This window comes from Ursus americanus, chromosome 23, assembly GCF_024610735.1.
Source record: "Ursus americanus isolate L20-20 chromosome 23, mUrsAme1.1.p, whole genome shotgun sequence".
NCBI classification, from domain to species: domain Eukaryota; kingdom Metazoa; phylum Chordata; class Mammalia; order Carnivora; family Ursidae; genus Ursus; species Ursus americanus.
Window position 1 is genome coordinate 25,157,444 of NC_142149.1, and position 25,218 is coordinate 25,182,661.

Below are 25,218 nucleotides of genomic sequence, written 5' to 3' on the forward strand. Positions count from 1 at the left end.
CCAATTTTTTATAAAAAAAAAATCAGCCATGTCCTTGCTATATCTTAAATACTGTAAGAGGCCATATCTGAGAGTATACTTTAAAATATACAGTCAGTATAAAATAACTTTGTGCTTGGTTGGCAAATGAAAAATGATGCAGGTTTTATTTTTGTAACCAAGCTTGAATGTATCCTTACTATAAGCTTAAAAAAAAAAGAAAATCTCAAGGAGGTGAGAAAAAAAAAAAAAAATCCCCCTTGGGCCCGTGCATTTTAACTTGTACGATACATTTTTTTTTCCTTTTTTAGTTAGCCATAACAGGCTGGAATTGCTGGTTAGAATACTGCATGTTATTTAAGCTAAAATTCAAGCCATCTACAAAAGACTTCTCGTTTAGGCCTCCATAGGCCGCAAACACATCAAAGGCATTACTGTACTGGAGAGGACTGAGGTTAAGGGGGCTGTCACCTGGGAACATTCCACTGGTACTACTACCTTGACCCTGCATATTAGGAAAAATAAATTCCTTGGCATTAGGAGAAAGAGCGGAGGCTTTCTGCTGTTGCTGCGGCTGCGGTGGCGGCGGTGGCGGCGGCGGCTGGGATGGCTGCTGTGGCTGTGGCTGCTGCTGGCTGCCCAGGCCGAGCCCGTACAGAGAGTGCATTGAGGAAGAGATGGCTTTCTGCTTCAAGAGGTCATTCACATTCAAGCCGAGGTTGATAGGAGAAGTACGTGCAACCTTGTTGCTGCGGCCACTATTCTTCATTTTGGTAGAGCCGAACTTGGTGGCAGCAAAAGTGGCAGTGGTAAAGGTTAAAGGCTGGGTGGACCGGGGCATGAAGGTAGGGCTTACAGCAGCAGAGTGACCAAAGGGAGGCGACGGAGAGCTGGACACTGATGAGGCTGGGTCACTTATGGGCATAAAAACCTGGGCCTCTGGGTTAAAGCTGTTTTTGATCTCCTTATCCAACTCACATCCATTTTCATTATTATCATCCACATAAAGCACCTTCACTGGTCCCTTTTCACCAATCTGGTAGGAAACCTCAAATGGGTCGATCCAAACACTAAGATCCTGTGGCAGATTGCCACGAACATCATCAATGTCCAAACCACTCTCTTTGGATGCTTGTTCAATCACTGGGTCCACTTTCTCCCCTATGTGTATACATCTAAACCCTGATCCTTTGTATGGCTTTTCAGGATACCAGTGCCCTTCATATTTCTTCTTAAGAAGTCTTTCAAGCTCTTCACCAAAAATGTTGACACGTCTCCTGGGAAGCTTATTGTACAAATATGAAATAATAAAATTTAGTGCTACTTGGATTTCAAGCTGCATAGCTGCTATGCCACAAAGTGAGATTTGTGTTTCAACTTCCCCCACACACGCACACAAAAGTGTTCAGTTTGTGGCAGAGAAACAAATTTTCATTCAAAGTGCTGGTATTTTGTAGATTATCCTTCACCTTGAGCGGTCTTGCTCCTTAAAGAAAAACAAAACAAAACAAAAACAAACATGTCCAAATAAGATAAATCTAAGTCCCACAACCTCTTCTTACCCCCAGAGTAATTTTACTTTTGAAAAGGCCTAGAAAGTCAGAAAAATATAATCAGCACAAAATAAAGGAACATACAATAGAAAATTGTTTATTAAAGTTCAAAATCTCATGGGACAATTTAGGATTTACAGTTAAAACAATATATTTAACCCCATTATTTACTTTTTTCCTGAATAAAGCTCTAAATATATATATACATATATGTGTGTGTGTGTGTGTGTGTGTATCGAGCATATGTAGTGTATTTCTTCCCTCAGTTCTCACAAGAATATTTATTGGAAGCTCTACTCCGCACACCCATCCACCCACCTCCACACACATATATACCAGTTTTAGAAAGTGATCATATTCCTATTCACTAATTTAGAAGTGAATTCTATATTTCAGTTCATTCTGGATATATGCTGCTTAAATCTGCTGTATTGTTAAAGGTTTAGACATTTGAGAAGTTAGGAAAATTATTTTAATTTCCCAAGTACGTGATGCTAAAATTAAAAATACTAAATACTAAATGAATTGCCATCCTAGTGAACGATAATTATGAACCAAATTATCCTACATAGCTGCCGTCTTAAATATACTAAGGGTATACAATGTAATAATCGAGCTTCTCTATGCTTTTTCTTTTCAATGTGTATTTTTCAAAATGAGAAAATATCTCTTTGGCAGCAAATATAACAAAAGCTACAATTAATTTCAAAACTCTATTGATTATTCTCTTTAAAGGGCAGGGTTTCTGAGTTTTATTCTGATTTTCAAAACCACCTCCCTCCTTCACGATAAGAGAACAGCCGGAGAGGCTTGTACGATAAGGTCGACCTTTAAACGTTTGCTGGATCAGCATTGGGTGGGGATAAGAAAAGATCAAGGGCAAACAGAAGATATTTGCAAAAGGGATCTGTTTGTACACGGAGGTTGATTTAAAAGGACATTTAAAAAATCAAGTTAGTATTAATCCATCTGTTCCATTTTCCATATTCGTGGTGACAAAGGGAAAAGGATCCCTGGCTGCCCCCAAACTACACTTTGCAAGCCCAAAGCCTGAGTGCCGGCAAAGGCAGCTGATCAAGCCAAATTGCTTGACGGTGCAGCCGAGCGATATTCAGGCTCCGCGGAAGGTAGTTTTAAAGCAACGCCTTAAGACAGGAGCGTGAAGAATTACATAAACAGCCAGTTGGGTCTCATTAGATTTCTGCTCACAGCCCTCGGAGCCCAAGCGGTGGAGCAGCAGCAGCAAGAGGAGGAGGAGGAGAGAAGGAGGAGGAGGAGAAGAGGAGGAGGAGGAGGAGAAGAGGAGGAGGAGGAGAAGAGTACAAGTCTCCTCCAAAAAGGAGGAGGAGGAAGGCCACGAGAAATGGCAAAGCAACCACTCGGGGCCGGGCACCGGGCAGGTCGGGGCGCCGGCCGCTCCGGGTCAGCCGCTCCCCTCCCCCCCGCGGTAACCTGACCCGCCGCTCCCGCCCCCCGCCCCCCGCCCGAGGCTCCTGGGACCCGGCCAGAGCCCGGGGAGCACCGGCTCCCCCGCACCATTTTCTGTCCCGGGGGCCACTGGATCCGCGGACCCCATCGCCCCCCTCGAGCTCGCCGCTCCTCCCCGGCGCCCCAACCCCGGATTCTCGTCAGCTCGGCCCTGGCGGCCCTTCCCCGTTTACCCTCCCTGCCCGGGCCGAGCCCGACGCGCCGGCCGGCCCCGCCTCCAGGTCCCGGGCGCGCTGGGGCCCTCGGAGCCGCTCCCCTCGGAGCCAATCCTCTCCGCGCCCGGGCCGCGACGCCGCCGTCCCCGAGGGCCCGGGGCTCGACGCCGCTGTAGCCCCTCCGTCCCCGGACCCCGCCCGCCGCCCCTCGATACTTACGGGCTGTTTCCACCACAGACCCGGCCGCTGGGCGGGGGAGAAGGGGCGGCAGGGCGGGGGCTCGGGAGGGTCGGCAGCGGTCAGCAGGCTGAATGCAAGACGGCGCTGCCGGGCGGAGGACGGGGGCCTCGGCGCGGGCCTCGGGAACTCGCCCCCTGTGGCTCGGGGTGGCAGGGACAGGTCAGGCGAGCGCGCTCACTTCTCCACACAGCCCGGTGCCCGGCCCAGCGTCCCCGTAGTATGACCACTCCGCGCCGGGCCAGAGCTTCGCTCCTTCTGCCGCGGCGCGCGCCCCGCCTCTCGTTTTATAGTCTCCTCCCCGCCCCCATTCCCCTCCCGTAGGGGTGCGCGCGCGCCCGCCTCGCGTCACACAGCTCCGGGCCGCGTAACCATTCCCCGCCCTCCTGCCCCTCACCCCAAACCCTCGGTGGCGGCTCCGCCCCTGCCCTGCCCCTCGACGCCATTGGTCAGGTCCCGCCTGCCCATGTCCTGACGGGCGGCGGAGGGCCCCGAGCGCAAGGCCACACCCCTCGGACTCCACGACGGCCAATGAATCGACGTCTGGAGACACTGTGGGCGGGATTAAGAGAAAACTGGGAAAGGGATTGGGGGAGAGAAGTGCCAGTGAGGGCGACAGTGGTGGGTGGGGCCGCTGACGCTTAGTCTAGGCGGAGAGTCCTGGAGAGAAGGGGGGAGGGGAGCGAGGCGGGTGGCGGAGCGGCGGGGAAGAACAGGGAGGAGAGCCCGAGGCCTCGAGAGGGAGGGGACGGTTTACAAAAAAATGCCCTACCCGAGTGGGACTGTGGCCCAGGAAAATCCCACTCGTGGACGAGCTACCAAATCGGCCTCCAGTGCACCCAGGAGTGCCTAGAGAAAGGGCGAACCGTGACACGGACTCGTGCACCCGATTAATTGAATATTAATCACCTCAGGGGCCTAGGCCAACTGCCACCCAGAGAGCGGCAACAGCAGAACCCAAAGCTGCCGAGCCAGGCTGGGGGTGGGGAAGGGCGACCACCTGGCCACACCTCCCGCCCAGGTGACAGTTTAACTGCCTCTGCATCCCACATCAGACCTCCCTGTGAGACCCGGCAGCAACTTGGACGTGGGGGTGGCTTGAAACTGTAAGAATCACATATTTTCCCCAATGTCCCGGCCCAGGCCTCCGTGCCAAATTGCGTACGTATTTAAGTATATATATGCATGCGTGTATTTCAAGTGTACTTTAACATAAATACACATAATACACCCAGTGCCTTCCTGTAATGTGCGTTTAAGATACTCTTCGGTTGAAATATGAGCGGGTAAATAGGGAGCGGGGAAAGAGAGGGACTCAAGGGAGGCGGGTAAGCACCCTTTTTCACAACCTGAGGCAGAGAAATACGCGAAGTTACATTGGGAGTGGAATCGACCTTCCCTCTCTGCTAAAAATATTACTCTCAGGTAGCAACGACGCCTGATTGGCCGCGCTTCTCCCTTAGCAACTAGGCGATTGGCTGTCTGGTATCCAGGAGACCGACGTCAAACTCGCACTGGGAAAAGGGGAGCGAAAGTCTAAGGAGAGGCAAGAGTGGGAGGGGGAGAAAGAGGAGCAATGAATGAAACGCCCAGCGCTGGCCTTCTCTCCCCTTTGCTCTGCACTCAAGAAGTGCTTCCTGGAAAAACACCAGTTGGGGCTCCGCCTTCCTCTTAAAACTGTGGGGCCTGCACTCTCAACCTGCTATAAGGAAGTTAAATCGCAACTCCCCGCAGAGTGGGGTGTCGGCGGAGCCGGCTGTGTAGACCAGCCGTGCTCCTTGCACGCACACCCGCTTTAGGTGTTAGGCCTAGAGGCTTTGCGCTTTATGGATGTAAAATCCAATTGTAGCCTTTTTCTCCGCCCTGACTCTCATGCCCTCCTGCCTCCGCCCCCGTTCCCCTTTAGAAGGAACCGGATCGATAGAGGATATTTCTAAAGTCCCCAATGTGTGTGGGAGAGGGAGGGAAGATTGGTTTGTGGGATGGGTTGAGGGTGGGAGTGGTCAGGTGGCCCATTTCATGTTTATTGTACGTATTCCTTAACCTCAGGTGGCGTGTTTTAAGAACATACAAGTTTTACTCAATGAACCTTTAACTTCTGATTTTTTAGTCTTTGGATTTTTTGTAACAGGGAAAAGTGGGATTTGATTGAGAAAGTGTGAAGTGTTTTGTTTTATTTTAGTTTTTGGAAACATTTTAAATTAAATGTTTCTCTGCATCAAAATATATTATTCTTTCAGTGTTTTCTACTTTTTGCTCAGTTGTACTTTTTTGTTTTCTATAATGAACTTCCATTTGTTATAAAAAATGAGTTATTTTTAATTTTATAATTAGCTGAGCACAGAAATTACAAGAAGCAAGATAGAATATTTTGGGAATGGCGTATCAAGAGAAACACTTCATTTTTCATGTGCTCCAGGGCATAATTTCTCTTACCATTAGGCAAATAATATTACTGTACCAAACACCCAGAATTGCAGGACCGTGTGTCGGGCCATGTGTCTTGATTTGTAATTTGGAAAATATATCACCATAATTAGAGGAGCATATTAGGCTTCGCTGAGATTAAAATGTCTAACCAAAGATAGATGAATTGTAATTTTGTCAACCTTATATATACTTTTCAAGAATTCTCAAAGGGAAAGCACAAATTCTCTTTTCTGAATGTCCCCAATCTATAATCCCTGGCTTAAAATTCAAGAGCAGTCATCTGATAGGTTCTGATTAATTAGTGATAGCAGAAAATCAAATTTTTAAATAAAAAATTTAGATGTCAAAAATGTATGAGTTATTGCAGCTTAGTCCAAGGGTATGAGAACGTTTTGAAACAAATATAAATACACACATTGAGGCCCCATGGCATACTGGGCAAAGAAAATACTGAAGGGCAGGTGTTAGGAGATCTAAATTTTATCCATTTCTATCAACCTGCAGTTCTCTCACCTATAAAAAGGGTTGAATTACATAATCTCTAACATCTCTTTCAATTAAAAAATTCCACATTTAAAACTCAATGCCCCTACAGTAAATAATGTAGTTGTTTTAAAGATACAGATTGCAAATACAGGGGAAACCAGATTGATACCCTTCCAAGTCAGAAGGGACAAAATTCCCTTTACCCAATTTTACACTTTAAAGGACCTCTCTTATGGCTTATTATTATTTCATATTTGCTTTGAAATTGCACAGGGGAGTGGACTGCCAAATGATTGTTTTGACGTATGGAGAAAAAAAAAGAAGCATTTGATTTGAGGCTCTGGGTGGTATCACAACAATTGGAATTCCTCTCTGTGGGCAAGTAAGAGTCACCGAAAATCACAGCCCTTGCCTTTCCCTGCCTCGCGTTCCACACAATTCCTAGAGCAGTGTCTCACACTGAAGGTAATGATTGTCTGGTAACAAATATGTTCCAATATCATCATCAGTTCTTGAAAGTGCTTTGAATTATTACTTCATTCACACATGTAAACACACACACGCTCGCACCTGGCTTTCTGAGAGACGTGTCCTGAAGTTAAACCTTCGAATTCTCATTCTGTTTGTTTGTAACCTGAGGATTACAGGAGAGTTACCATCACCTGATGTGTGCTTACTAAGGCTTGTTTCACTTCTAGAGAATCAGCCTTGTATCTTTACTTCAAAGTAAGACAACGTACAAGCATAATGTTTTTATCGTTATTATCACTCATTTCTTGTGGGCAGTCATGCCACCTGAACGATGCACATTTTAAAATTGTTGGTAAGGAGGGGCGCCTGGGTGGCGCAGTCGTTGGGCGTCTGCCTTCAGCTCAGGGCGTGATCCTGGCGTTCTGGGATCGAGCCCCACATCAGGCTCCTCCGCTGGGAGCCTGCTTCTTCCTCTCCCACTCCCCCTGCTTGTGTTCCCTCTCTCGCTGGCTGTCTCTCTCTGTCAAATAAATAAATAAAATCTTTAAAAAAATTGTTGGTAAGGAGCAATTATAAACTAATCACTGAGTTATTAAAAACCAAGTAAACCAATTCTTTCCTAAACATTTTTCAAAGGAAGTCACACACTTATGACTGAAGAAACCTCAGCGTGGTTTCCAGTGTGGCTTCTCACATGGGTTAGTGGAGAGGGCCATACATTCTCTCCAAAAGATGGATACACAGACATTTGTAATCGAAAGATAACTAGAAAACACTGAACAAACTCACTTATCTTTGCAATGAGCAATCCCACTGAAGGAATTGGTCCGATAGGAGATTATGTCCTTAGAACTTGCTTACTCCCTATTATCTTGATGAACAAAAATCCAAACCAAATCTTTGAATTTCTTTCCCCTCGCCAAGGATGAGGATTTTGATCTCAGCCAGAGATTATAGTTGCAGATTCTGAGAGTGATACAGTGTTCACGATAGTCTACATACAAAGAACATTAATTGATTAACATTGATTAATAATATTAGAATGCTTTATATGAATTCTAGATTTCATCTCTTGTACACTATGTTAAGAAAAATGCAAAGTGCTCTATTGTCATGATACATGAACTTAGAGCATAGAATGCGTATGCTATGCAGCTCTACTTAAATAGAATTACACACTCAATTCTAGTTTACAAAACAGATACATGGTCCAGCAATATATACTGTATTTGAGAGAGAGACTACACGCACGCACCCAGGCACGCATGCACGAAGCCGTAAGAGCTAGCTACATGTTTTCCCAGCCTTCACTGCGGCAGGGGTGGCATTGTGACACTGTCCTGCCAATGTGACGTCAACAGAGGTCAGCTGGGACGGTTTCTGAGAAAGCTTTGCTCTTATCAAAGGGAGTTATTCCAGTTACTATTGCTACATAACAAACTATCCAAAACGTAGTAGCATCGAACACACCATTTTATTATGTTCTGGGACTCTATAGGTCAGGAATTCAGACAGGGTACAGGAAACAGATGGCTTTTCTGTGCTCCACAACGTCTGGACCTTCAGCCAGGGAGACTCAAATACTCAAGAATCATCCGGAGCAGATTTGTCTAATAGAACTTTGTGCGGTGATAGAAACATGCTCTATCTATGTTGTCTAATACGATAGCCACGCCTCGAAATGTGGCCAGGGGGACTGAGGAGCTCATGTCTTCATTTAATTTGAATTAAATGTAAATTGAAATAACCGCAGGTGGCCAGCAGCTCCTGAATTGAACCGCATGAATCTGAAGGCTTCTTCACTTCATCTGTCTAGCACCTGGGCTGGGGTGACCCAAAGGCTGGGCTCAGTTGGCACTGTTGATTGGAGCATCTCTGCATGCTTCTGCACTCTCCCTGTGGCTTGGGCTTCTCACAGCAGGGCAGCTGGTTCTGAGAGGAGGCATCCCAAGAGGGAGTTTCTGAAGAGTGAGCATTCTAAGAGAGGCACGTGGAAGGTGCATGGCCTTTTATTGACCGAGCCTTGCAAGTCACAAAGCACCACTTCTACCATAGCCATTGCTCGAAGTAATCCTAAGCCTGTCTAGAGTCAAGAGGAAAGTACAAAGACACCCCCCCCACACACACACACTTCTAAAGGGAGGAATGTCAATGAATTTGGGGTCATTTAAAAAAATCACCATTGGGCAACTTCCACCTTTTTTTATGCCTTAACATGAATCTGATGGCAGGAGCTGCAGCTGCCTTTTTATCACCATGAAGAGGATGCAGGAAAATCACAGAGATAAAGGTTCTGACCATGGGCGCATGGGTGGCTCAGTCGTTAAGCGGCTGCCTTCGGCTCAGGGCGTGATCCCTGCGTTCTGGGATCGAGCCCCACGTCAGGCTCATCCTCTGGGAGCCTGCTCCTTCCTCTCCCACTCCCCCTGCTTGTGTTCCCCCTCTCCCTTGCTGTCTCTCTGTCAAATAAATAAATAAAATCTTAAAAAAAAGAAAAAAGGCTCTGACCAAAGCTAGTGACTGCCTAGCTCTAGTCTACTTTTTTTTTTTTTTAAAGATTTTATTTATTTATTTGACACAGAGAAAGTGCAAGCGGGGGGGAATGGCAGGGAGACGGAGAAGCAGGCTCCTGCTCAGTAGGGAGCCTGTTGTGGGGCTGGATCCCAGGATCCTGGGATAATGACCTGAGCCAAAGGCAGACGCTTAACCGACTGAGCTACCCAGGTGCCCCTCTACTCTACTTTTTAAGCCACATGAAATGCTCCATGACTTACAGCTGAACATATTTTCATCAAAAACACTAATTTAGCATCTTTTAAGGAAACCTGAACTTGATCCTTAAAAAAACAAAATAAAATTTTACCTAGGCTGGGGGCGCCTGGGTGGCACAGCGGTTAAGCGTCTGCCTTGGGCTCAGGGCGTGATCCTGGCATTGTGGGATCGAGCCCCACATCAGGCTTCTCTGCTATGAGCCTGCTTCTTCCTCTCCCACTCCCCCTGCTTGTGTTCTCTCTCTCACTGGCTGTCTCTATCTCTGTTGAATAAATAAATAAAATCTTAAAAAAAAATTTTTTACCTAGGCTGAATATATCTAGTCTTTCTTTCTACAAAACCTGGAGGAGGGTCTGGCTGGCGCATTTGGTTAAGCATCCGACGCTTGACCTCAGCTCAGGTCTTGATCTCAGGGTCATGAGTTCAAGCCCCGCATTGGGCTCCATGCTGGTCATGGAGCCTACCTAATCAAGCAAACACACACCTGGAAGTGCTCATTGTAGAAAATTTGGAAAACAGAAATAAGGAAAATAGCCATCACCTTGCATCTCACCGTGCAGTGATAACCACGGTAAGCACCCGGCTCTGATTCTTCCTGAATGAGTTTCTACTGCATTTACAGATCTGTATCCTGCAGTGCACTCAGCATTATGTTGTTTCTATTTTCCCCTGACCCTAAACATTGTTATAATGATCATTTTTAAGGACTGCATTCTCTGATTCAGAATAATTTGATCATTGCTCAGCATTTGGGTTCTTTTTTTTTTTTTTTAAAGATTTTATTTATTTATTCGACAGAGAGAGAGACAGCCAGCGAGAGAGGGAACACAAGCAGGGGGAGTGGGAGAGGAAGAAGCAGGCTCATAGCGGAAGAGCCTGACGTGGGGCTCGATCCCAGAACTCCGGGATCACGCCCTGAGCCGAAGGCAGACGCTTAACCGCTGTGCCACCCAGGCGCCCCAGCATTTGGGTTCTTGACAGCTTTTCTGTATAAAAACAATCATATTTAACAAACGTAAAAAAATATTTTTAATTTATTACTGAAGTGTAGTTGACCTACAATGTCATATTAGTTTCAGGTGTAGAACGTAGTGATTTGACAGTGGTGTATACATTACTCAGTTCTCACCAGGATAAGCGTAGTCACCGTCTGTCACCATAGAATGTTATTACATCATTGACTCTATTCCCCTTGCTGTACTTTTCATCCCTCTGACTTATTTATTTTATAACTGGATGTTTGTACCTCTTAATCCCCTTCACCATTTCACTCCCCTCTCCCCTCCGGCAAGCACCTGTTCGTTCTCTGTATTTAAGAGTCTGCTTGGTTTGTTTGTTCACTTTTTTTGTGTTTTAGATTCCATATAGAAGTGACATCATATGGTATTTGTCTTTCTGTGGTTTATTTCACTTAGCCCAGTACCCTCTAGGTCCATCCATGTTGTCACCAATGGCAAGGTTTCATTCTTTTTTACAACTAATATTGTGAGTATATACCACATCTGCTTTTTCATTCATCTATCAGTGCACGCATTTTATATATAAATCTTTAACTACGTCTCTGATTCTTTTTGGGGATTGTTCCATCAGTGTATTTACTGGGTCAAAGAGAAGGGATATTTTTTAAGGATTATTAAAAAAGATTTTATTTATTTATTTGTCAGAGAGTAGGGTGGGGGAAAGCACAACCAAGGGGAGTGGGAGGCCGAAGAGAAGCAGACTCCGTGCTGAGCAGGGAGCCCGAGGTGGGGCTCGATCCCAGGACCCTGAGATCTCGACCTGAGCCGAAGGCAGACGCTTAACCGACTGAGCCACCCAGGCATCCCTAAGGCTCTTGATACATAACGACAACCCACTTTTCAGAAAGATTATACTATTTTACGCTCCCAGTGTATAATCATGTCTGTCTCACTACATCCTAGCCAGCATTGACCATGAAGATATTTTCTTTATTCTTGGCTATTTGATAAATAAAATGGCATCTCTTTGTTGTTTTAATTTACAGTTCTTTGATCGTATGTAGGATGAACATGTTTTCACGTATTTCTCAGCTCTTTGCATTACACTTCCAGTGAATTTTCTAGCCATGCCTTTTCTCCACATTTCTATGAGAGATCTTCATGTGTTTCTCTTTAATTCATGTGAGCATCTTGCATACTTTATGCCAAAATGTTGCTGAACATGATTCTGATCTTAAATTCATTCTAGAACTTGCCCAGGGTGTCTGGGTGGCTCAGTCAGTCGAGCATCTGCCTTCGGTGCAGATCATGATCCCAGAGCTCAGGTCATGGTCCCGGAGTCCCAGGATCCAACCCCATGAGCTCCCTGCTCAGCAGGGAGTCTGCTTCTCCTTCTCCCTCTGCCCCTCCCCCGCTCCTTTTTTTTAAATTTTATTTATTCATTTATCAGAGAGAGAGAGAGAGACAGAGACAGAGAACATGTGAACAAGCAGGGGGAACAGCAGCAGAGGGAGAAGCAGACTCCCCGCTGAGCAAGGAGCCTGGTGCAGGACTCAATATCAGGACCCTGGGATCATGACTTGAGCCGAAGGCAGATGCTTAACCAACTGAGCCACCCAGGCGCCCCAAGACTTCCTTTTCCTCCACATCCTTGCCAACACCTGTTGTTTCTTGTGTTGTTGATTGTAGCCATTCTGACAGGGGTGAGGGGATAGCTCGTTGTAGTTTTGATTTGTATTTCCCCAATGATAAGTGACGATGAGCCTCTTTTCATGTGTCTGTTGGCCATCTGTATGTCTTCTTTGGAAAAATGTCTGTTCATGTCTTCTGCCCATTTTTAATTGGATTATTTGTTTTTCGGGTGTTAAGTTTTATAAGTTCTTTATATATTTTGGGTACTAACCCTTTATCAGATCTGTCATTTGCAAATATCTTCTCCCGTTGCTTAGGCTGCTTTTAGTTTTGTTGATTGTTTCCTTCACTGTGCAGAAGCTTTTTATTTTGATGTCATCCCAACAGTTTACGTTTGCTTGTGTCTTCCTTGCTACACATAATGGTAGAGAAATTACTGCCTGTGCTCTCTTCTAGGATTTTTATGGTTTCAGGTCTCACTGTAGGTCTTTAATCCATTTTGAATTTATTTTGGTGTATGGTGTATGAAAATGATCCAGTTTCATTCTTCTGCATGTGGCTGTCCAGTTTTCCCAACACCATTTGTTGAAAAGAACATCTTTTTTCCATCAGATATTCTTTCCTGTTTCATCGAAGATTAATTGACCATATAATTGTGGGTTTATTTCTGGATTTTCTATTCTGTTCCACTGATCTGTGTGCCAGTACCATACTGTTTTGATGACTACAGCTTTGTAATATCACTTGAAGTCTGGAACTGTGATGCCTCCAGCTTTGCTTTGCTTCCACAAAGTTGCTTTGGCTAGTTGGGGTCTTTTGTGGCTCCATACAAATTTTAGGATTGTTTGTTCTAGTTCTGTGAAAAATGCTGTTGGTATTTTGATAGGGATTGCATTAGATGTGTAGATTGCTTTGGGTAGTATAGACATTTAACAGTATTTGTTCTTGCAATCCATGAGCATGGAATGTCTTTCCATTTCTTTGGGTCATCCTCAGTTATGTTCATCAGTGTTTTACAGTTTTCAGAGTACAGGTCTTCCACCTCTTTGTAGACCTTGATTTCTTATCTATTGTTTGACTTTTTAGCATTGGGCCTGATTCAAAGGTTATCAATGGTTTAAAAAAAAAAAACAGTTCTAGTGATCTTTACTCAATTGTCTTTCTCCTTGATCTTTCTGCCACACATCACACTGTTTACTGGTAACTACTTGAAATATTCCCTTTTGACTTTTTACATTCATGTGCCGACATAGGATGTACCCAGCATGGCTCCCACTTCTTCACTACCTCCGCTGTAGTTGAACAATGTAGAAAAATTAGGAACTTGAAATGAGCGAGTTTGTGTTTAAGTCCCACTCTGCCAAGTATGAGCTGGGTATAGCTGCACCGAGTCTCAGCCCTCATGTAACGAATAGAAGCAAAAACTCCCTCTGAGCTGTGTGAGGGTCTAATGAGATCATGCCTGTGAAGTTGCTTGGTGAACTGTAAAACCCTACACAGATGTTAACATTGTCTTCCTTCCTCTCTCCCTTCCTCTTCCTCCCCTACCTCCTCCCCTCCTGGCCTCTCCCCTTCTCTTCTCCACTCCTCCTTTTCCTCCTTCTTTGCTTCTTCTATTCAATGGAAATTTGATTCAGTTCAAGTAAGAAAGTACGTGAAATTGCTTGTAAACTATACACGAGTATTATCGACACTCTCTTCGCTCCTATACAGTGTCCCCAACTCTGGCATTTCCATCATCAAAATATCTCTCAGAGCCTCATGCCTTGGTGTTTTAGATTGTTACTTAATTCTTAGGTTATCTTACTTTCCATGTGTTTGTGTCCTGTCTCCTATGTTAGATTGTTTCCAGGCTTTTTTATGTCTTCGCACATGAGCTCTGTAGGGCCTTGCAGTCAATCAATATTGACTGATTGATGGCTTTGCTCTGTAGTTGCCTAATCCAATGAAAGAAGACAGACTATTTGAGAAAGGGGAAGGGTATTGAGACTCTAGAGAAGAGGCTGGATAGGCAGAAGGCAGATTACTGAGGGCCTTGGGTTAGGATATTGAGAATTTTGCCTTTCATAGATGAGAAGATGTTATGTGATTTTTCAGTAGGGAATGCCATTGTTGGAATTCTGTTTGGAACATATTTTATTTAGTTCTGAACCCTGGAGCCTCGTACAGCGCTCGGCTCAGAAGAATTGCCCTGTCAATCTATGTTTAATTGCTTTGATCACTCAATGGAGTAGTCTTCCATTGTTCGATTATTCTGAAGGTGAAATACTTTGTCTTTTAGGGAGGAAATAGATCTTGTCTATAGACCCACCAGTATTTCTACCCACCTTGGCACAAAAGAAAAGGGAATAATTCTGTGGCAGGGTACAAGCCAAAAGCTTTTGGTTTCTAGAAAACCTAAAAACTTTCTGTGGAAAATTCTGCTGGTGCCCCAGGAAGATTGGTTTCTTCTACCTCAGCTTTTTCTGTCCATGCTGAGTATTTGTTGCTACTTTAGACAACCCCTCCTGGGTGCTGTTCAAGCACTCACCCCTCTCCCACTCTCCAACCATCTTTTTCCTTTGGGTCCCAACATGTAAGCTGAAGACAACTAGAACATAGCATTCTCCTGACCACTGTGATGGGTTCAGGGATGGTCACTGACCTAATTAGGTCAATCAGAGTTAATAACTATCAATTGTGTTTGAGATACTGGGGCTAGGACTCTTTTCTGTGAAATGTGAACCTGGGCACATCCATTGCTGAGGCTCCCGGAAACATCTTAGTACCATCAGGAGAGAGCCTGCTGGCGAATTCAGCTAACACAGGCAAAACATGGAGGAAAACCAAGTACCCGAAGAAACCTTTGAGCCCCTCTGTCACCTCTATCTGGGCTTTCAGATGCAGGATGTCTAAGCCTGGGTCTCCAAAAGAGCAGAGCCTGAGCAAAGGGCTCTGCTCCGCCACTGTAATAGGGAGTCAAATCCTAGGGAGCAGGAGTGAAGGACAAAGGGGATAAAGCAGCCAAGGAGGGAGAACCAACCCAAGGTTGCATTATTGAGCTAGTTCACTGTTAAATACAATTGTTCGACCCCCCGTGGGCCAGTCCTCCAAAAAGCGGCATAAACTGTATCCCAGGACAATCCCTCCGAGAAAGGAAAGGACCAGGAATTTACTCACTAGTTCCGACTTTCCACTGGTCAAAGGCTGCAGATCCCAGGCTGTTAACTCTCCCACATTTCCAGGTTTGGAATACTGGAAGGCAAGGAGGGTCCTGCCGCTCCATGTCAACTGGGAAGTCTCGGGGCAGGAGGCCAGCGACGCAGGGTGAGTTAAGAAGCTGTCCAATTGCACCGTGTGAAGTTAATCAGAGCCTGTGCAGCAGCTGGACGGAGAGAAGGTGAGGCCAAGAGAACCTAAGTGTGCCTAAGAGGGACCTCAGATACTCCTGAGTTAATAATAAGTCCCTTTTTGGCTAAAGCCAGCTGGGGTAGGTTTCTACATAAGCAATCTTGTGTTTACAACTTCCATCTCCCTACTCCCTGGGCTGCTGTAACACTCGCTGCCTGGGCCATTCATTTGGCATGAAAGTATGTGCTGTCTTCTTGTTACCCAACTCTATTGCATCGGTGCTGGTCCCGTCTCTCCAAGAGATCTGCATGGCCATGAGGGCGGGGCGGCGGCTTCCACTGCTCTGTACTTGTGCCATTCACAGAAGGCTTCATAAATATTTGGCTGAACTGACTTTTTCCGTTTCATAAAATTCAGCATTCTGCTATTTGGCCGCTGGTATCCCAATGTGTTTCTCCCACTGCATGCTCTCTTTTGAACTTGTTAAAAACGTGTCGCTTGGGCAGTACTGACACAATGACTCACCACATGCCTTCACATGCCCAGTGGCATTGGGATTCTCAAGTTAAATCACCGTTCTTCTATTCTCACTACAGTTAATATGAAAAAATATTAAGTGACATGCAGAATAGCTCTAGGAGATTCAATATTGACCAAAATTGGAATTCTGGGAGTTAAGAGTGAAGAAAACAACCAGAAGGAAATCATTAAATCATAGGCCAAAACTGATTTACTAATTTAGATAAAAAGTGAAGGTTTGAATAATAAGCTTGTTTCGGTAGATATCTGTATTCTTGTAGGACTTGCCAAGGACAGACATTCTTTTCAAATATCCATGGAAAAGTTTTAAATTGCCTGTGTAATAGACCACAGAGAAAATTTCCATAAATTGCCCAGAGTAGAAACCTTCCGACCCAAATGGTCCGCAAATCCTTAACACGAGAAATTAACGATAAATGTAGCAACGACAACAACAAAAACCCATTCACTTGCAATTTTAAAGTACTTTTTGCAATAGCTTTTGCATAAAAGAGGAAATCAGAACTGAAATTTCCATAATCTGTAGTTAACTAGGAAATCAAAGCTGAAACATGGATCACTTTAGAGAAAACATGGACACTACATGCCAAGTTCTATATGATGCAGACAGAGTGATAATTGGAGGGAAATTCATTGCCTTAAACACACTTATTAGGAAATAAGAAAAACGAAGTTATCGAAGCATGCAGTTCAGGTTGCTAGAAAAAGAGAAGCAAAAATAAACCTAAGTCAAGCAGAGGTAAGAATTAATAAAGACAAAATGGATGAAATAACAAACATCAGGTGTCTCAAATCAAAAGCTGATGATTGATACAATAGATAAAATTTGTATAATTCTGATTAAGGGAAAAGGGCTCAAACTGATGATTTTAGAAATCAGAGAACATGATTATAGAAACAGAGGTTATTAAAGAATTTAGAGAATGCTATGTGCAACTGGATTAAATCTGGATGAAAATTATAATTCTCAGGGAAATTAAAATTATCTCAATTGACTCAAGAAATAGTATCAAATCCAAATAGACCACACGTAATGGGGAAAAAATAGTTTAAAACCTACCCACAGGGGCGCCTGGGTGGCACAGCGGTTAAGCGTCTGCCTTCGGCTCAGGGCGTGATCCCAGCGTTATGGGATCGAGCCCCACATCAGGCTCCTCTGCTATGAGCCTGCTTCTTCCTCTCCCACTCCCCCTGCTTGTGTTCCCTCTCTCACTGGCTGTCTCTCTCTCTGTCAAATAAATAAATAAAATCTTTAAAAAAAAAAAAAAACCTACCCACAGCAGGGCGCCTGGCTGGCATAGTTGGTGAAGCATGTGACTCTGGATCTCAGGGTCCTGACTTCGAGCCCCAGGTTGGGCATAGAGCCCACTTAAAAAAAAAAAAAAGTAAAATCTACCCATGGAAACGAAACGAGGCCAATGTGGTTTTACGGTAAGATCTTACGAACTCATTTCACGAGGCTGGCATAATGCTGATACCAAAATGGACATAGAACAACCAAGAAGGAAAGCAAAAGCTAAATTTGCTTATAAACACAGATTTTTAAAATCTTACATGAAACATTAGCCAGTTGGATCAGTGTATTAAAGTAATGCAAGGATGGTTCAACATTAAGATATTTATGTTAATGAAATTCACAATAGTAATACACCAAAGAGTGAAAAGTTCTGATCATTTCCATTGATACCAAAAAAATAAAAATTAAAAATTAAAAACCTCTACACACATTTAATAAAATACAATACCCTTTCATGATGGGAAAAACAAAACAAGACACAAAACCTTCTTACAAGTGAAGCAGGAAAGAAAACATCTTTGGGGCGCCTGGCTGGCTCAGTGGGTGGAGCGTGCGGCTCTTGATCTCAGGGTCATGAGTTTGAGCCCCACATTGGGAGTAGACGTTACTTCAATAAATAAACTTAAAAAAAAAAAAAAAGGAAGAAAACATCCTGAACTTGATAAGGTCTCCATCAGAAAACTACAGCCACAGCAAATGCTAAACTTAATGGCTAAGTATTAGAAGCATTTTCTTTAAAGTCAGGATTGAGACAAACCAAGTTGAAACCGTTGTTATTATTTTTTTAAGATTTTATTTATTTGAGAGAGAGAGAGAGAGCACAGCGGGGGGAGCAGCAGAGGGAGAGGGAAAAGCAGGCTCCCCACTAAGCAGGGAGCCCCAAGCGGGGCTCGATCCCAGGACCCTGAGATCGTGACCTGAGCTGAACGAAGGCAGCCACGTAACCGACTGAACCACCCAGCTGCCCTGATACCATTGTTACTGGTACACTTGCCTGGAGTACACAGTCGTTGCAGTCAGATGAAAAAATAAGAGGTACACATCAACATGAAAGAGACAAAAATGGCATTATTTCTAGATGATATGATTATTCACGCAGAACCTCCAAGATCAACACCTTAAAAACTGACTATGGCTTATAAAAGAATCGAACAAGGTGGCAAATTAGAAGGACACATACACACAGACACACAAAAGCCAGCAGCTTTCCTATATATCAGCAATAAAAAGGAAATGGGATAGAAAAAAGATATAACTCACATTAATAATAAAAACAAAAAAGGTACTTAGGAACAAATTGTCAAAAATGCACAGGACCTATGAGGAAAAAACTTACAAACTTTATTGAAGAATATACAAATATTGAACATACAAAGAGTTGATCTTCTGAAAGTGATGAAAAAACTCAGTCTTAAAAAGATATTAATTCTCCTCCAAATTAGTTGATATTGACACATTCCAGCAGGACTTTTTATGGATATGCTGATTCTGAAATTCATCTGGAAGAGTCAACGTACAAGAATAGCCAAGAACATTTTGAAATAGAAGAATAATGAGAGGAGCACCTCCTGTTATATATTAAGACATACAACAAAGATACCAAAGAGTATAATAAAAAATGAGGTATTGATGTAGGAATAACCACACAGGTGAGGAAACAGAACAGAGAGTCCTGAAGTATGTCCTGTATAAATAGAAATTCAGTCTAGAATAATGACAGCAATCACAATTTGTGGGGCAAAGTGGTGTTGGGACAACTGGTTATCAATTGTAGGAGGAAATTCAAGGTGGTTTAAAAATCAAAACATTTTTAAAGCCTTTAAACAACAAGAGAAATGGAAAAATGTATTTTATAAATCTTGAGCAGCAGTAGGCCTTGCTAGGGAAGGCCCCAATCCCAAAGGCCATAAAGAAAAGATTAACAAGACTATAGATAAACAAACAGTTTAATCTTTGGCATACCTAAAAAACCCATAAACATTAAAAGACAAACGGCCAACTGAGAGAAACCATTTGCAACTTAAGCAAAGAGCAAAAGATTAATACTGTAATATATAAAGAACGCCTACAAATCAACAACTGAAAGATATAAACTCTATGGAAATTGCCCAACATTAAAATGGAATCAATTCACGGAAGGAAAAAAACCACAACTTATTAATAAATATATAAAATGACAATCTCATGAATAACATGGGCAACACAAATGACAACGGTGAGATATTTTTATTTTGTCCACTGGTTCGATGAAACTTACCAAAAACTGCTAATTGTTAGCATTGACAAAAGACTGGGGAAAGGGATCTCTAACAGGAGTTCGAACTGGCTAAGCAGGCGTGAACATTGGTGCCATTTTATAGTAAGAACAAAAATGCCCACATGTTTGCAGAAAGACACATTTTTTAAAATTAAAAAAAAATTTTTTTTAACTGGAGAAAATTACTTTATAATGAATCTCAGTGTTTAATCCCAAGGATTAGTTTTTATCCTCCATACTGCAGGGTTTTTAAAAACATTTTTAAATTTAAATTTAATTAATTAACATATGATGTATTATTGGTTTCAGAGGTACAGACCTGTGATTCATCAGCAAAGACACATCTTTAAAGATACTTTACAGATAATTACACTGTAGAACTGTGAAGGAGATGGAAACAACTTAGGTGTCCATCCCCAAAGGATAGTTGAATAATTTCGATCCATCTTGTACTTGGAAGCTGTTGATGAGACAGATCTGTCCTGATGCGGGAAGATAATGTATGTACCAGGCACTCTTCCCCATGTTTTTTGTCTATTTAATCCTTCCAGAAGCCCACTGAGGAAGACACTGAAATTTGTGCTATTTCACAGACGAGGGAACTGAGGCACAGTGGGCCGAGTCATTCATCTAAGATCACACAGCTGGTTGGCAGAGCTGGGATTTGAACCCCAGGGATCTGGCTCCAAAGCCTGTGGCTTGACCATGACCCTAAGTCATGCTTCCATATGACTATGATATGGGGAGGAAATCGAACCACAGGAAAGTATTACGCAATCTCATCTTTATGAAAAGTGGAAGCATGTTTTGGTGCAGAGGGGAAAAAATGGTGACGTTCAATGAAAGAGAGTTTTGGGGGTGGGGGCAATGGCCCTTCACTTTGACGCCTTTCTTTATGTATTGCTGGAGTTTCTCACAGCAAGCAGGTACTGTTGCAATTAAAACTAATATTTAAAAGAATTTAAACAAAGAAAACATATCGTATTAAATATATTTTAATATTTATCATATAACATAGTATATCTAGTTTATATAATCAACATATCTTTATATTTAGGGCTTACTTCTTTGTTGATGGAGTGGTTTTTTCCAAAAGCTTCCTTTAGTTCAAACTATTATCTTGCAAAAATGAGAACAGAACGCTCATGCCCCACCTATCTGCCTACATTCCAAAAGCTTTAATTTATCACGTTGGAAGGGATCTGATTTTTGTGCATTTGGAGGTACCTGTTTGTTACCAGGATTCTGTAAATAGTGTGGCTAAAACGGCTTGAATTTAACACCTGACATACTCCCTAATAGAGAGATTTTGCCTGTTTGTTCCCCAGTGTCTGGATTTCCCTTCCACGAGCTCTTCATAAAATGCTATGCTGGGTGCAGAGGCTTGAAGACTTAGTAAGCCCCAGGCTGGGGGGAGCACAGACACCCCCCGAGGCAGAAACCAGGGAGCCATCTTGGACACCCCCTTTTGTCACCTTGTCCCTCTTGCCAACCTGACCATCAGTCTGACTTCCTACTTGTTGATCTGGTCCACCCACCACAGTCCAGGACACAAGCATGTCTTTCCTCAACTTTTCCAGCAGCCTCCTGTGGGCTCTCCCGCCTTCACCCCTGAGCCTATCACTGACCACCCCACATGCAAATCAGACATGTTCCCATCCCTCCACCCTCACCAGGCTAAACCCCTCAGTGTCTCCCATTTTTCCCAGGAGGAGAACCAGAATCCTCACTGCAGTCTACCAGGCCCACTGCCCAGAGTTGACACAACCTTCCTCCCCCTTCTTTTACTTGCTCAAGTATATACCAGGTTCCCTCCCACGGTGGGGCCTCTCACCGCTCGCCACCCCCCCCCCCATTAACCTCTACTCAGCTTTCAGCTGTAAATTTCACCTCTTCATGGGGAGGCTGTCCCAATGCCCACCGTTGGAGCTCTTTACCCCCACAACTCCACAGCTGTCTGTAAGGGGGCCTGTAAGGTCCCCAAGGGTAGGAACGGTGTCTCTCTTATGGTCTCCTTGGAACCAAGCACAGAGCCTGGCTCACACAGGTGCTCACTGAGCACTTGCTGAAGGAAGAAAGGTGGGAGGGAAGGACCCTGCCGTATCACCAGACAGAATGTGCAGGGGCCACCTCGGCCTGGGAGGTGAGGGCGGCATCGCAGAGCAGAGCAGAAGGAGGCTTCGAAGTGTGGAAGGGCAAAAGGACATCTCAGAGACTGAGGCCCTGTAGGAGCCTGGTGTGGGGCCCTGAGGTCGTCAGGTCAGAGGGGGGAGGCAACCGAGAAGACTGCAGTTGTGGGTGAGCCCGGCTGGGCAAGAGCTCTGCATACCATAAAAGGACTTGAACTTGATGCGGTAGGTAATGGGCGAAGCTGGGAGGGTGGTCAGGGAATCCCTCCCCACTCCCTTCCCATATCCCACTGGTCAGAAATGGCACGAGGCCAGGCCAGACTCAAGGAGATGGCAAGGTAGACTCGACTGCTCCGTGGGGGGAGCAGCGACATCCCAGAGCAAAGGGGTGCAGACCCAAGGAGATGCCACTCACTGGGGCCATTGTTCTAGCAATCTCCCATTGAGGTCTGAAAGATGGAACGTTATCGAGGGTTTGCTTCAGGACAGCAGGATAGAGAGAGGAGGTATAGTCCCTCCTCTCTGCCAGCGTCTATTTCCAAGATCTTGCCTGGGGTTCTGATATTCTTTGCCAGCAGAGACATAGCCTAAGATCCGGTTCGCTTGACTCCACAGAGCCCATCAAACTACATAGCACCATTTAGCTGACACCACCCCCAGCCCCAGCCGAGTTGTCAAAGCACGTTCCTTGCCAGCCCACCCCCCCACCCCGGGGATGCGCAGCCAAACTCGATGGGGTGGGGGTGGGGTCCTGATTTGTAGCTTTTGCCAGATGCAGCCAATTGCAAGCTACCAATGTGACATCGCTGAATGAGGAGTTTGGAATAGATATGAGTCATTGATTTTCGGCCCTGTACGAGCCAGCTCCACACCTCTTCCTTATCTCTGGAATTTTCTAGAAAAAGCGTATACAGATTTAAAAAGAAAAAAAATAAAAGCAAAACCTTGCTTAGTGCTAAAAGAATAAAATGTGTTAAGGCAGATTCTTGTTTCGGAAGATGGGAAACCCCACAGCCACTAGGCAAGCCGTGGGAACCCGGGAATCAAGGCAGGGTCTGAACGCACCCAACGATATCTTTGTGTGGGCAGAGACCATTTCTGAAAGGGTGCTCCCCTAACAAACAGTGGTTATTTCTGGAGCTGATGGTGGGTGGGGTGAGGGACCTGTCTTGATACATTTCTGTCCTACCTTTGCTTTCTTACAGCGAACACGCATTCGATTTATAATTACATAACTAAAATGATGAAGCAGATATTATAGACTCCTTGAACGTTACAGACTCTCTGAGCCAGATAAGTCAGGGCATTTGCCCTGGTCAGGGACGTAGCCAAGACTAGGACCCAGGTCTCCTGACTTCTGATTTAGAAAGTTTCCCCACAACCTTTGGGCTGCCCCCACTCCACACAGCTACAAACTGGGAAGAAAGCGATCACTGTACTACCGAAAGCTCATGGAAGTTTGGAGAGCCTTACCTTGGGAGACTGGATAGAGACCGGAAGGCAGCCCCCTGGGAGTAGCTTCCAGAACCCCTTGAGAACGTGCCCTCTGACCCCCATAGGAATTCTGACCCACCATTGCCGTCAGCGAGCAGTGAAGAGCAAGGTACGGGAATCCTGCTCTGTATCGTCGGCCTGAAGGGTCCCCCCAGCCCACTCACTTTGAGATGCTCTTCTTGGGGAACTCCATCACTGGTTCGACATCAGCGGACTGAATTTTATTTATTTATTTATGTTTTTGGTTGAGAGTTTAGTGTTTCTTTGATTTGTTTTCCCCTTTCTTGTATCCTTTTGCTTAAACAACCTTCGGGCTTCAACAAAGTCAGTACAAGGCCAGCCCAAACTCCGCAGGAAAACAAGCGTCAATAAATTAATGAAAACACAGAAAGGGCACCCTTATCTTGAAATGGGAGACAATTGTTTTTAAGGAAAGGTCTCTCTTGTCGTGTTTAGGATGAGTGTGGGAGGGGGTCAGAGAGAAGAGCACCAGCAGACCAAGACAGGAAAAAAAAAACCAAAACCTTTCTGGAAACAAAACGAGGTGGTGGTGTGGTTGCAAGGCTGACTCGCCCTTGGCTCAGAGCTGCGTTCAAGGCTGAACGGGACATGTTTGGAGCCCCAGTGGGGAGATTGCTTTTCCAGGCTGGGCTGACCCGTATGGGCCAAACCACCCAAGCACTTGGAGGTGAAACCAGTTCGGCTCAGCCTTCAGGCTTGTTTTGGAAATATTCTGTGTTTTCTATTTCCTTTCCAGTTCCATGGCCATGCGTCGTCCTCCTCGTGAGGCTGAAGGCTCCTTGTAGACAACGTCCATAGCTGCTTTGTCTTAGCGTCATTCTTGGCAAATGATCAGTAAATGTGTATTGAGTGAAGGAACCCACGGCAACAAATCTATTTCGGATGGCCTTTGCTAGTTGGTTTTTTGGGGAGGGGCGGACATGGGGAATTGGGGATGAGTGGGAAATAAAGGATTAAATAGAAGATGATCGGGGAAGGTCCCCGCCTCATAGAGCTCACAGAGGAATCCAAGAGCAAACTTTGACACAGATATGGGTTAATTACACATTCAGCTCCTTGCCCTGGGGCCTACTGATTTCTGTAGGTTGTGAGCAAATGTGAGCCTCAGTCTTCTCCTTCTGTCCCTCTCCCCCATGGGGAGACGAGGAGCACATGGGTGGAAGCAGTGTTGGGTCCATACTGCCGTGGCTGGGAGGGCAGATCTTAGCGCTAACATTCCGTGCGGATCCTCAGCAATCGAGCGCAAGGGCTGAGGCTGAGGTCCAGGGGTGGGGATGGGGCAGGGTGTCCCAGGAGGGGCAGGGTGTCCCAGGAGGGGCAGAAGGCAGGTTCCAGCCAAGGCCCTTAAAAAGTGCCAAAGGTCAAATGGGAGAAAACAAGTTCAGGTGTCGTGTCCAAAGGGCAAGCGGAGGACTGTAGGAGGAAGAGGACCCAGGTGGCCATGGCATGGCGTGGGGTCAGACTGGGCCAGAAGCCAGTGGCCTGGAGTGTCTGCACAGGACAGCAGAGGTGCCGGCCGTGAGCACGAAAGCTCAGGGTCAGGACAGGCACCTTGGCCGTGGCCACAGAGCCTTTCTCACGTTCCTCCCAACCAAGCCCCACAAGGCAGCCCAGGGCCCGGGAAGGGGAGCCCTGGGCATGAATGTGTCCCAGACTCTGCTCTGCCCATCAGCCGAGCTCCAGATGGATTTCCCTCCATCAGCTGCACACCGACAAAAAGACAGTGCAAGGGAGCCTTTTGTAAACTTAATTTTCATGACTAATTTAAATGTCTATTCTGAGATTATGTCCATCTTAGCTCTGGTGATAAGATGGCTCTTCTTTTATGAAATCATGGTGATCGTAGGTGATGCATGTTTTGGTTGTTTAAACGGTCTCATTTAGCTAAACTAAAAAGCAGGCAGTATCGGTGCCCAGATGTATGGAGGGAAGTAACAAGGCATCCGTGCCCAGTCTGATAACTTCTGCTTAAGGAACTGAAATCCTGT

At 44.9% G+C, this 25,218-nt stretch overlaps 1 protein-coding gene and 1 long non-coding RNA gene across 2 annotated transcripts; both read right to left on the reverse strand.

The window, feature by feature from the left end:
* Positions 1–218: 218 nt before the first annotated feature.
* On the reverse strand, positions 219–3,683 carry TOB1 (transducer of ERBB2, 1). Its single transcript, XM_045773073.2, has 2 exons — positions 3,395–3,683; positions 219–1,465 (listed from the first exon to the last, which is right to left on the reverse strand). The coding sequence occupies exon 2, from the start codon at positions 1,319–1,321 to the stop codon at positions 287–289; it is 1,035 nt and encodes a 344-aa protein (XP_045629029.1). The 5' UTR covers positions 1,322–1,465; positions 3,395–3,683; the 3' UTR covers positions 219–286.
* A 3,409-nt stretch (positions 3,684–7,092) lies between these two features.
* Positions 7,093–24,463, reverse strand: LOC148107964 (uncharacterized). Its single transcript, XR_015721395.1, has 3 exons — positions 23,374–24,463; positions 15,322–15,526; positions 7,093–7,319 (listed from the first exon to the last, which is right to left on the reverse strand). It is a non-coding gene; the product is annotated as an uncharacterized LOC148107964 (long non-coding RNA).
* Positions 24,464–25,218: the final 755 nt, after the last annotated feature.